Here is a 13,552-nt window from a genome sequence, read left to right on the forward strand (position 1 = left end):
ACCCTCTGCCGGATCTCAATACCGGAAAACAACAACGCAAGTGTGAAAATAACTAACTAGTATCCAGTATCACCAAATAGTGTCTTGTATCACTAAGGCCTCATGCACACGGCCGTTGTTTGGGTCCGCATCTGAGCCGCCGTTTTGGTGGCTCGGATGCGGACACATTCACTTCAATGGGGCCGCAAAAGATGTGTGCTGTCCGCATCCATTGCTCCATTCCGTGGCCCCGCAAAAAAATAGAACATGTCCTATTCTTGTCCGTTTTGCGGACAAGAACAGGCATTTCTACAATGGGCCGCTCGTTCTGTTCCGCAAATTGCGGAAGGCACTCGGGCGGCTTCCGTTTTTTTAAGTCTGCTGTTTGCAAACCGCAAAAAACGGAACGGTCATGTGCATGAGGCCTAACTAGTATCCTGTAGTATTAGTAGTAGTAATAGTATTATTATTATTATTATTAGTAGTATTACCCCAGTGCCATCAGCTTCCATCCAGTGCCATCAGGCTCCCCCCCTGGTGCCCTCAGCTGCCCCCCAGTGCCATCAGCTGCCCCCTCAGTGCCACCAGCTTTCCCACCAGTGCCATCAGCTGTCCCCCAGAGCAACCAGCTGTCCCCCAGTGCCATCAGGTGCCCCCAGTGCCACCAGCTTGCCCCCCAGTGCCACCATCTCCTCTCCTAGCCATGTCCCTGGCGCCAGTGAAATAAAATACTTACCTCTTCTGTAGGGGCGCCGCTCCACAGCTCGTCCACCTTCTTCTCCGTGCGCTGCACTGTCGTACTGATGTCATGCAGCGTCAGATCATAACCTGACAATGTGTCAGGAAGAAAGTGCAGCATGGTGCAGGCCGGCGGGGCACCACGGAGCGGTGAGTAATAGCAAGCGCTTCACTCCCGCTCCGTGGTCATATTACACAAACTAATCCTCAATGCAAAAGATTTGCATCGAGGATTTTTGTGTGTAGAATTACTCTATTCAATCGAGTAATCGTTTCAGCCCTACAGTAGTAGAAGTAGTATTAGTAGCAGCAGTAGTATTAGTAGTAACAGTAGTAGTATTATTAATAGTGGCAGTAATAGTAATAGTTGTAGTATTTATAGTAGCAGTCGTAGTAGCAGTAGTATTAGTAGTAACAGTAATAGTATTATTAATAGTAGCAGTAATAGTAATAGTTGTAGTATTTATAGTAGCAGTCGGAGTAGCAGTAGTATTAGTAGTAACAGTAATAGTATTATTAATAGTGGCAGTAATAGTAATAGTTGTAGTATTTATAGTAGCAGTCAGAGTAGCAGTAGTATTAGTAGTAACAGTAATAGTATTATTAATAGTGGCAGTAATAGTTGTAGTATTTATAGTAGCAGTCGTAGTAGCAGTAGTATTAGTAGTAACAGTAATAGTATTATTAATAGTGGCAGTAATAGTAATAGTTGGAGTATTTATAGTAGCAGTCGTAGTAGCAGTAGTATTATTAGTAGTAACAGTAATAGTATTATTAATAGTGGCAGTAATAGTAATAGTTGTAGTATTTGCAGTAGCAGTAGTATTAGTAGTAACAGTAATAGTATTATTAATAGTGGCAGTAATAGTAATAGTTGTAGTATTTATAGTAGCAGTCGTAGTAGCAGTAGTATTAGTAGTAACAGTAATAGTATTATTAATAGTGGCAGTAATAGTAATAGTTGGAGTATTTATAGTAGCAGTCGTAGTAGCAGTAGTATTATTAGTAGTAACAGTAATAGTATTATTAATAGTGGCAGTAATAGTAATAGTTGTAGTATTTATAGTAGCAGTCGGAGTAGCAGTAGTATTAGTAGTAACAGTAATAGTATTATTAATAGTGGCAGTAATAGTTATAGTATTTATAGTAGCAGTCGTAGTAGCAGTAGTATTAGTAGTAACATTAATAGTATTATTAATAGTGGCAGTAATAGTAATAGTTGGAGTATTTATAGTAGCAGTCGTAGTAGCAGTAGTATTATTAGTAGTAACAGTAATAGTATTATTAATAGTGGCAGTAATAGTAATAGTTGGAGTATTTATAGTAGCAGTCGTAGTAGCAGTAGTATTAGTAGTAACAGTAATAGTATTATTAATAGTGGCAGTAATAGTAATAGTTGTAGTATTTATAGTAGCAGTCGTAGTAGCATTATTAGTAGTAACAGTAATAGTATTATTAATAGTGGCAGTAATAGTAATAGTTGTAGTATTTATAGTAGCAGTCGGAGTAGCAGTAGTATTAGTAGTAACAGTAATAGTATTATTAATAGTGGCAGTAATAGTAATAGTTGTAGTATTTATAGTAGCAGTCGTAGTAGCAGTAGTATTAGTAGTAACAGTAATAGTATTATTAATAGTGGCAGTAATAGTAATAGTTGTAGTATTTATAGTAGCAGTCGTAGTAGCAGTAGTATTATTAGTAGTAACAGTAATAGTATTATTAATAGTGGCAGTAATAGTAATAGTTGTAGTATTTATAGTAGCAGTCGGAGTAGTAGTAGTATTAATAGTAGTAATAATAATCCTTCCTGCCAGACTACCTTAGTGATTAATTTAGAGGATTTTACAAAAAGGAAAAATTCACTATAAGGTCAAGCCCTAAATTCGGGTGATGTTGACCGTGCGTTTGGCGCCTATCTTCTGCTGCATTCTGCTTCCTGTCGGTTTTATCGTGGCGACCAGATTCCCCGTATATACTGTTCTCCATGCCTTCCAGTAACGTCCTGGCAGTAAGAATAGCTCACGCAGCTAAAGATGTCTGCGGGTGACATCACACTCACTGACAGATCGCTAAATATCACACACCGCAGGCTGCTGCTATTATTCACATCTGGGACTGCTAGACGGAACATGAGGTGTCCTCCTGTATTAGGAAACGCCCCCCCCCCCCCCCCCTTCCCGGGGGCGTCTGGACTGTATATAAAGTCCAGGCTGCCTCAGACTCACACACAGCAGCTTGCTGATACTGTACGGCTGTGAGTATACTACCAGGGAGCCTCACATCACAGGACGCTACCTAACAGAAGAATGGCTTTCAACACATGGTAAGTGGACACAATCTGGTCTCAACTTTTACTTACTTTCCACTGATTTCTAATTGTATTCTCCATTCACATCCAAAGCTACTTAGATGACAGCTACTGCACACTTTTAGAGGTGAATTCTTATGATGCATGTTTGAGAGCAATGTGTAGATAAGACATAGTAGTCTGCTTTCAGGGGCCGATGCAGCTTTGGATGTGAGTGTAAGTAAAAAGTAGGGAACTTGAAGTTTTTCAAAATTTTTGTAGATTTATAGAATAGAATGTTACAAGTGGAAGTCAGCTTTAAAGGGTATTGTCAAATATCAGGTACACAAAGAGATATTGTAGCATGTACCAAAGGAACCATAGTATACGGGGGCACCACAGAAAGTTACGTTTGCTAGATGTGTCTATAGGTCAACCTCCTTTTTTTTTTATTTGAGACTTGGTTTCAATAATCCCCATTCTGAAGATTCTTATGAAGGGGGTGGTAATGGGGGCATGTTTGAGGCCAATTGTAATTTTAGGCTATACTCATATGCCTTGCTCAGAAATTAGCACATGGTTTGGGTAATGGGGCATTGAAATATTACAAGCAGAGCTAATATTATAGGCTATAATCAGGGCTGGGTACCTCATAATATTTACAAGTAGTGGAAGATAGCTTTAAAGGTTATGGTTGAATATCATGAAATTTTGGTATGGGTCCCACAGTATGGGGCGGTGGTACCAAAGCAACCATAGCAAACTTAAATTTCTATGGTGCCCCCATATACTAACTGTGTCTATGGGACTCCAAACCACTTTTTTGATTTGAGACTTGGCCTCAATAATCATCATTTTGAAGATTCTGATGAAGGGGATGGTAATGGGGGCATGTTCAGGGCCAATTCTAATTTTAGGCTATACTCCAGGCATGGCCAACCTGCGGCTCTCCAGCTGTTGTAAAACTACAACTCCCACCATGCCCTGCTGTAGGCTGATAGATGTAGACTGTCCGGCCATGATGGGAGTTGTAGTTTAGCAACAGCTGGAGAGCCTCAGGTTGGCCATTCCTGCTATACTCATATGCCATGCTCAAAAATGAACACTCAGTAATATGGAGACGGGTTTGAGTAATGGAGCATCGAAATATTACAAGAAGAGTTAATATTATAGGCTATAAACTGTAATCAGGGCATTGTACCTTATAATATTTAGAAGTAGGACCTTTTGCAGTACCACCTGAATGTATGGCCAAGCATTGGATGCTCATTGACCTTTCTCTCTACCTTCCTCAGGCTGCTTCTACTTGTCCTGATTTCATGGACCGTACAAGGTTTCCATCCTAAATCTTTGACCTACGTGGCTGAGAAAGAAGCAAGCTTTGGGGTGAACTTATTCAAAGAGGTCCTACAGGAGAACAAGGATAAAAATTTAGGTTTCTCGCCCTATGGGGTATCCTCAGCTCTAAACATTTTACAATATGGGACAGCTGGAAAGACCATGGCACAACTGCGGAAGGTCCTTAATTATGGATACTCAGGTAAGATAATTTGACATGGGCACTATATCATATATATAGATAAGACTTGTGAGATGGAAGGTGCTGGAAAAATACTTACATAACTCATAGATAAGTTTCCAGTTGATGAACAGAGTTCCAGAAATGCTGTGAAAACTGACACTTACATAGGGTATGTGTCATTCATAGCGTCTGGAAATCTAAGCCAAAAGCCCAATGAGCCCTGGCTGCAATTAGTAGTGGTCACATATTCAGATCCCCATCAATACCTCCTCCAGAAATGTTCATATTATATCAGATCCCCATAACTACTTCCTCCAGCTCCTCTCTGTAGACCTTCCACTTATGATGATTATTTCTTCCAGAGCGGACTGTGTCTGCAGCTCTCCGTAAACTGAGGGAGGAGATCTGTGGCTCGCTTGCCTCTGGTGAAGACACTAAATCTGTTCACGTAGCAGATGGACTTTTTGTTCAGCGGGATCTTGAGTTGACCCCAGGTTTCCTTCAGAGGTTTCACTCTACCTACAGACGACATGTGACCCAAGTCAACTTCACAGACCCATCACAAGCCAAGGACATCTTGAACCAATGGGTGGAGAACCAAACAGATGGTGAGAATGATACCCAATGGATGACCAGACACATTGACTACATATCATCTTCTTTTCTTTCTTCTGACCAATCATTCATTGTGACTCCTTTCTTCTCGTCAGGTATGATCCAGGACTTATTGGGCAGTAACTCAATCCCTGCCCTTACCCGTCTAGTCCTGCTCAGTGCAGTGCACTTTGATGGGAAATGGGTCCTTCCATTTCCAGAAAAAGACACTCACGAGAGGCCCTTCTACCGACCTGATGGTTCTCAGGTGCAAGTGCAAATGATGGAAAACACCGCCAAGTACAACTACAGTAAGGCCCTGCAATTTTCATTGTATTATGTATAACCATAAAAAATTAGCAGTAAGTCAACAAGTTTAAAATGGATACTGTCTCCACAGGTGAACTGGAAACCCCAGAGGGAGTGTATTATGACGTCATTGAGCTGCCCTACGAAGGAGATGAGATCAGCATGTTAATAGCAGCTCCTTATGAGAAAGGGGTGCCACTGTCCACCATCACAGACATCCTGACTCCCAAACTTATCATCGAATGGAAGAACAGTATGAGGAGATCAACACGTCTTTTAGTATTGCCCAAGTAAGTAAAATTTTGGGCAATTAAAAAAATATATAAATTATGTTCTTGGGCAAATGCTACAATTGTGGCCATAATGACTAGTAGATCTCAGGAACATTCTGGTTTGGACCATACTTAGATCTTAGTTTGGTTGGCAAAGTATGGGTGTTTCAATTAATACCTTTTCTAGCAGTCATATAAAATCATGTTCTTTTGTCTGTTCTTAGGTTCTCTCTGACAAGTGAAGTCAACCTAAAAAGTCCTCTTCAACGTCTTGGAGTCACAGACATGTTTTCGGCAGAAAAAGCTGACTTCAGCCGCTTGTCAAGTAAGTACTGACCACCCTTAGGGAAGTGTAAAGTCCAATTTACTTGGATATTTTCTAGACTTGTTTTCCATCATTTTCATTCAAATAATTTTCTTTTTGTAGCTGAAAAACCCCTCTATGTATCAGAAGCATTCCAGAAGGTCAAGGTCGAGGTGACGGAGAGCGGAACAAAAGCATCATCTGCAACAGGTAGGAAAATTGGCTCTTCTTGTAAGAAGTTATAAGGGCATACACAGAAGAGTCCAAGATTGATGGGCACATGGTTGAGAGACCTCAAGAAGCTCAAGAACAATATAGGCTTTGTCTTGATTCTTCTTTGCTCATATTGCAAGACTTGAGGATGGGCAACAATGAAGATACCACGGGACTTATTCCAGAAGTCATGTTCAGATAGTGCTCTCCTAGGTGTAGAAGCAGCTCTTCTATAACATGAGCATTTAGGAGACCAGTCCCTGGAAGAGATATTCAGTATGGGCAGTCCTATATCTCTACTGCTTCCCACCCACAAGTCTGTTAATCTAACATAGGTTTACCAAGGGTGACCCAGCATTTTAGACCACCTGTATATGTACAACATAGGAGTGGACAAAAGATTATATCATATTTTACTTTTCACAGCTGCAATTCTCCTGGCCAGAATGGTCCCTCTCGAGGTCATCATGGATCGCTCATTTTTGTTCATCATCAGACACAATCCAACAGGTAAGGCCTCATATATATGCAAGAATAGTTATTTGGGAATTCTTTTTAGCAGAAGTGCTGGTGGCAGAAAATATAGGCGTGGAAGTATAAGCATTTTGTGCATCGCTTCAAGATACGGCCATTTGGGCAAAAAACACCCATATCACTATAAATAAGTAGAAAACCTTAGGTATTCCTTATGCCCCCTGTAAGATGACTTTTTTCTCCATATCTCAGGAAAAAACTCATTAGGAACTGAGATGATTCCAGGGAAAGATATTTGGGGTCATCGTTACCCCCATTGCTGTCCCAAGACTTTAAAACGGGTTTTCCCAGACTAAGATCTTGATGATGTATCCTCAAAAAGTCCCAAAAAGCCCCTTATGTCTTGGAACAGCGATGGGGGTGATGATGACTCCAAAGGCCTTTCTCTGCACCCATTGCGGTTCCTAAGCTCAGGCCCTACATATATAAGTCCTGGAAACCCCTTTAAGCCTACCGTACTAAAAAGGCAAGCATTATGGTAAAGTAGACCCACGAGATCGAGCCCTGAAAGAGGCCAATTTCAGAAGCTTAGAGATTCTGCTGAGGCATATGGTGCCTTGTGCCTCCTGGGGAACTGATAAATGCTTTGCACGGCTTCATCCTTAGGGTTAGGCATTGTCATGTATGTGAGCAGCATTGCTGTGCTTTACACAAGTGTCACTCACAATCCTTCGCTCTCTCTCTTCCAGGTTCACTGCTATTTATTGGACAAGTCATGGAGCCCTGAAACACAGCGCCACCTAGTGGCCATATCAAGTACCTCACCAGGAGACATCCAGAATAATGCCCCCGCCAAATGAGGCGCAGCGGCTCGCCCAGACTACTAGGGAGGGGGCTGGATGAGGGCGACACGGGTAGTATGAATGAGCGCAATATGGGAGATGTATGGGATGAATGCAAGGATTGCAAGCTACAGATGTATTATGGATTATATGACATTTTATATGGAATTTCTATTTAATAAAGCTATTTATTTATATATTATCCTGATTCGTCTGATGTTTCTTATAAATTCTGGATGCTATATTCTATATATATTCTATGTCTGTTCCTGGGAAAGCTGGGTGCATCTGTGTAGGTAAGCTCTGTAGGCCTTCATAGACCTCCATCATCAGGACAGAAATCTATGATTAAGTCAATAGCCCATAAAGGAACATGGTGAGAACATCAGTCAGGCAGACTGACACTGATACTGGACCAATCCTGGTGCTGATGACATCATCAGAGTAGTGGTCAAGCGCGTGCGGTTACTCTACACGGGTTTAAAGAGAACCTGTCACCTCTCCAGTCATCTCTGTTTTAGTAACTCCTCGCATTCCCTGTGTAATAACAATTCTGGAGCATCTTCTATGTTGTGCTTTTCCTCTATTATTCCTACTGGAAGATAGGAACGAATTGCTGGAAGTTTGCAAAAAAGGACTATCTGGGTGTTATCTGTAGGGTGTTTGTCCCTGAAAAGTCTGACACTATACAATCAGTGATGTCAGCGAGACACTAACCCTCCCCCCAGCTGGACCTTCATTGCCGACTGCTAGCAATTCAATCATAACTTCTAGCAGGAATAATAAAGGAATAACACAACATAGAGTCATAAGAATAGATGCTCCAGAATTATTATTACATGGTGGATGCAAGTAGTTACAAAAACAGACGTGTCAGGAGAAGAAGAGGGGACAGCTCCTCTTTAATGACAATGCTGTCCTTCCACATGTTGGGTCAAAGCTGCCACCATACCAAGGCACACTTGTCTTGGGGTCTGTAGATGTCCGGGTAAACATGCTGCGTGGTTGTCAGGGCAAGGGTGAGGTAGACAGGACTCCTCCTGTCCAAATAACTCAAGTATGAACTCAGCCTAACAGGTCAATGATAGCGCCAATAAGAAGCGCACTCCTTTTACACCGTCGTCAGCTGATTCCACATAGATGTCTACAGAACCTGTTCTATTAAACGCTTATACAAGAGGAGCCCCCCGGACAGAGTGGAGAGGGAGTCAGCAGTAGTGATGGACAAACATCGGCCGGGACGGTGCGCAAACGCGATCAAATGTTCGCGAACCACAAGTTCGCGGTCGGGCCCCATTCACTTTAATAGCAGAGGAACCTAAAAAACTTTCAGCTCATATTTGCAGCCACCAAATACTTAGTAGAAGTGCACAAATTGTCCTACAACATGGACAGTGACATACCAGAGGGGGATCAATGGCAAAAAATTCCAACAAAAAATATGTGTCTTAATCAGGGGACATTTTTTTACGTCTTAAAGGGAAATTCTCTGAAATGTGCCCTGCTGGAGCCTAGAAAATTTTTATTTTAGGCCACGGGAGTACGGGCCTTAAAAATTAGGCATTCACCTGACATAAAAGAAATTCTGATTATGTGGCCGGAGGTATATTACACGGTCAAGGATAAAAATTTTACTGCAGGCCAGTACAAATACAGGTCAAATACATATGTTTAAAAGAACTAAAAATATAAAATTGGATTAAAAACACGGCTAACGAAATCACCCCTCCTGAAAAAAACCCTAATGATAATAGTTGAAATTTGATAACACGAAGTTGTCACTGGTGTTCCTCCGAGGCTGCAACAATTATGCATTCAGCGTACATAAAAGAACAAGTAAGTATGTGGCTGGAGGTAGATTACACGGTCATTGGATATCAATTTTCCAGCAAGCCAGTGGACTACAGGCCCCAAAAATTATGCATTCAGCGTACATAAAAGAATAAGTGATTATGTGGCTGGAGGTATATTAGACGGTCAATGGAAATCAATATTACTGCAGGCCAGTACAAATACAGGTCAAATACATATGTTTAAAAGAAATAAAAATATTGCAGTAGCGTCCTGGTTGCCATGGTTACCGATCGGAGCCCCAGAGCGATTAAACTGGGACTCCGATCGGAATCTCCGCTGACACCAATGATTGGGGGGGAGGGGAGGCCGCACACTGGCCACCAATGATATTAATACAATAGAGGGGGGGCCGCACACTGACCACCAATGATATTACAATAGGGGGGGGGGGCGGGGGAGGCCGCACACTGTGCCACCAATGATATTACAATAGGGAGGGGCGGGGGGCGGCACACTGGCCACCAATGATATTACAATAGGGGGGGAGGGGAAAGTTAAAGAACTAGATGATCTACTAGTTGAAGAAATAGCTAAAATGACAATGAAAGGAGAAGTTATCATTATGGGAGATTTCAATCTTCCAGATATAAACTGGAAAACCAAAATAGCAAGTTCTACCAGGAGTACAGATATTCTAAATTCCCTACTGGGGTTATCTCTACAACAAGTGGTTGAGGAGCCAACCCGGAGGGAGGCCATTTTGGATTTGGTATTCACAAACGGGGATTCGGTATATGATGTCATTGTAGGCGAAACCTTGGGATCTAGTGATCACCAGTCAGTGTGGTTTAATATAAGAACTGTGAAAGAGTCCCACCACACAAAAACAAAAGTTTTAGATTTTAGAAAAACAGACTTTTCAAAAATGAAATTAGTCATAAATGAGTCCTTATCAGACTGGAACGGATTACATGGAGTCCAGGAGAAATGGGACTACTTAAAAGGTGCATTATTGAAGGCAACAGAAAATTGCATTAGACTTGTCAGTAAAAGCAAAAAAAGGAGGAGACCACTGTGGTACTCAGCAGAAGTGGCCCAAATCATTAAAAATAAAAAGCTAGCATTTTGTAATTATAAAAAAAAACAGAGCAATGAAGATAAGGAAATCTACAAGATTAGGCAGAGAGAGGCCAAGCAAGTTATAAGAACTTCTAAAGCGCAGGCAGAAGAAAAACTAGCTCAGTCTATGAAAAAAGGGGATAAGACATTCTTCAGATATATAAATGAAAAAAGGAAATTAAAACAAGGAATAACTAAATTAAAAACAAAGGACGGAAGGTATGTAGAAGAGAATAAAGGGCTAGCCGACTGCCTTAAAGAATACTTCTGTTCAGTTTTTACAAAAGAAAAAGGAGAAGGACCTCCACTAGAAAGGATGACTAATAAATCATTTGATGCATGTATCTTTACAGAGGAAGATGTTCTAAGTTTGCTGTCTAAGGTGAAGACAAATAAGTCACAGGGGCCTGATGAGATACACCCAAAATTATTAAAAGAGCTTAGTGGTGAGCTGGCAAAACCGTTAACAGATTTATTTAACCAATCATTAGTAACAGGAGTCGTCCCGGAAGATTGGAAATTGGCAAATGTCGTGCCCATTCACAAGAAAGGTAGTAGGGAGGAATCGAGCAACTATAGACCAGTGAGTCTGACATCAATAGTAGGCAAATTAATGGAAACCCTATTAAAGGATAGGATTGTGGAACATCTAAAATCCCATGGATTGCAAGATGAAAAACAACATGGGTTTACTTCAGGGAGATCATGTCAAACAAATCTTATAGATTTTTTTGACTGGGTGAATAAAATAATAGACGGTGGAGGTGCAGTAGACATCGCATATCTAGATTTTAGTAAGGCTTTTGACACTGTCCCACATAGAAGACTTATCAATAAACTGCAGTCATTGAGCATGGACTCCCATATTGTTGAGTGGATTAGGCAGTGGCTGAGTGACAGACAGCAGAGGGTTGTAGTCAATGGAGAACATTCAAAACAAGGTCATGTTACCGGTGGGGTTCCACAGGGATCTGTACTGGGACCAATTTTGTTTAATATCTTCATAAGTGATATTGCAAAAGGCCTCGCTGGTAAGGTTTGTCTTTTTGCTGATGACACAAAGATATGTAACAGGGTTGATGTTCCTGGAGGGAAACGCCAAATGGAAAAGGATTTAGGAAAACTAGAAGAATGGTCAGAACTCTGGCAACTGAAATTTAATGTGGATAAGTGCAAGATAATGCACCTGGGGCGTAAAAACCCAAGGGCAGAATATAGAATATTTGACACAGTCCTGACCTCAGTATCTGAGGAAAGGGATTTAGGAGTAATTATTTCAGAAGACTTAAAGGTGGGAAGACAATGTAATAGAGCAGCACGAAATGCCAGCAGAATGCTTGGATGTATAGGGAGAGGTATAAGCAGTAGAAAGAGTGAAGTGCTTATGCCGCTGTACAGAGCACTAGTGAGACCTCATGTGGAGTATTGTGCACAGTACTGGAGACCATATCTCCAGAAGGATATAGATACTTTGGAGAGAGTTCAGAGAAGAGCTACTAAACTAGTACATGGATTGCAGGATAAAACTTACCAGGAAAGGTTAAAGGACCTTAATATGTATAGCTTGGAAGAAAGAAGAGACAGAGGGGATATGATAGAAACTTTTAAATACATAAAGGGAATCAACTCGGTAAAGGAAGAGAGCATATTTAAAAGAAGAAAAACTACCACAAGAGGACACAGTTTTAAATTAGAGGGGCAAAGGTTTAAAAGTAATATAAGGAAGTATTACTTTACTGAGAGAGTAGTGGATGCATGGAATAGCCTTCCTGCATAAGTGGTAGCTGCAAATACAGTAAAGGGGTTTAAGCATGCATGGGATAGGCATAAGGCCATCCTTCATATAAGATAGGGCCGGGGGCTATCCATAGTATTCAGTATATTGGGCAGACTAGATGGGCCAAATGGTTCTTATCTGCCGACACATTCTATGTTTCTATGTTTCTATGAAACCGCACTGGCCACCAATGATATTCAAACTGGGGAGGGAGGGGGGTCTGCCCCCTGTTGCCTGGCAGCCCCTGATCTCTTATAGGGGGCTATGATATGCACAATTAACCCCTCAGGTGCAGCACCTGAGGGGTTAATTTGCGGATCACAGCCCCCTGTAAGAGATCGGGTGCTGCCAGGCAGCAGGGGACAGTCATGTACACAGTTCCTAGTATATTCTAACTAGAAGCGTCCCCATCACTATGGGAACACCTCTGTGTTAGAATATACTGTCGGATATGAGTTTTCACCAAGTGAAAACTCAGCTCTGAAAAAGCTTTTATGCAGACGGATCTTCGGATCCGTCTGTATGAAAGTAACATACGGCCACGGATCACGGACGCGGATGCCAATCTTCTTTCACGGACCCATTGACTTGAATGGGTCCGTGAACCGTTGTCCGTCAAAAAAATAGGACAGGTCCTATTTTTTTGACAAACAGGAAACATGGATCACGGATGCGGCTGCAAAACAGTGCATTTTCCGATTTTTCCACGGACCCATTGAAAGTCAATGGGTCCGCGAAAAAAAACGGAAAACGGCACAACGGCCACGGGTGCACACAACGGTCGTGTGCATGAGGCCTAAGGCTGAGTTCACACGAGCGTGTCCGAATAAGGTCCGGATGCGTTGCGGCAAACCCGCACGAGTAGGTACCTGTAACAAACTATATTAGGGGTAGCGTGTAGTTCGTTTGCTTATCGAGTAACATGCAGCATCCACAGGAACAGTATAAATCCCACAACGATCACAGATACCCAAACACCAGCCGAAACATGATGAAGGGTAGATGCAGCTCTTTTTATTATGTGCTCCCATGCTGGGGAGGGACACACCCATTATCTTACAGTAGCCAATAAAACAAGGGTTACAGCCCACACAAAATCCTCCCCTCTGCCTGTGATACAATTACCTTACACAATGGGAAATGTAATTATCACAGGCAGAGAAATACAGTTTTTACCCATATACTATAACTTTAAAACTATACATCCCATTCACATACAAATTACATATTCACAATCAATCCATTCAGGGGAACAACATATTAAAAAATGGCACGAATCAGACCAGGAGTTCCGAAGTTAGTAAAAGTATTTTTGGGGCCTGGCTGTA

General features: G+C 41.6%; 1 protein-coding gene across 1 annotated transcript; it reads left to right on the forward strand.

Moving 5' to 3' along the window:
• Positions 1-2,933: 2,933 nt before the first annotated feature.
• SERPINE1 (serpin family E member 1) lies at positions 2,934-7,730 on the forward strand. Its single transcript, XM_040415137.1, has 9 exons — positions 2,934-3,040; positions 4,300-4,544; positions 4,889-5,134; positions 5,237-5,431; positions 5,521-5,719; positions 5,926-6,026; positions 6,129-6,215; positions 6,645-6,728; positions 7,442-7,730. The coding sequence occupies exons 1-9, from the start codon at positions 3,024-3,026 to the stop codon at positions 7,477-7,479; spliced, it is 1,212 nt and encodes a 403-aa protein (XP_040271071.1). The 5' UTR covers positions 2,934-3,023; the 3' UTR covers positions 7,480-7,730.
• The last annotated feature ends 5,822 nt before the right edge of the window (positions 7,731-13,552 follow it).

This window comes from Bufo bufo, chromosome 1 (assembly GCF_905171765.1).
Source record: "Bufo bufo chromosome 1, aBufBuf1.1, whole genome shotgun sequence".
Taxonomy (NCBI): Eukaryota; Metazoa; Chordata; class Amphibia; order Anura; family Bufonidae; genus Bufo; species Bufo bufo.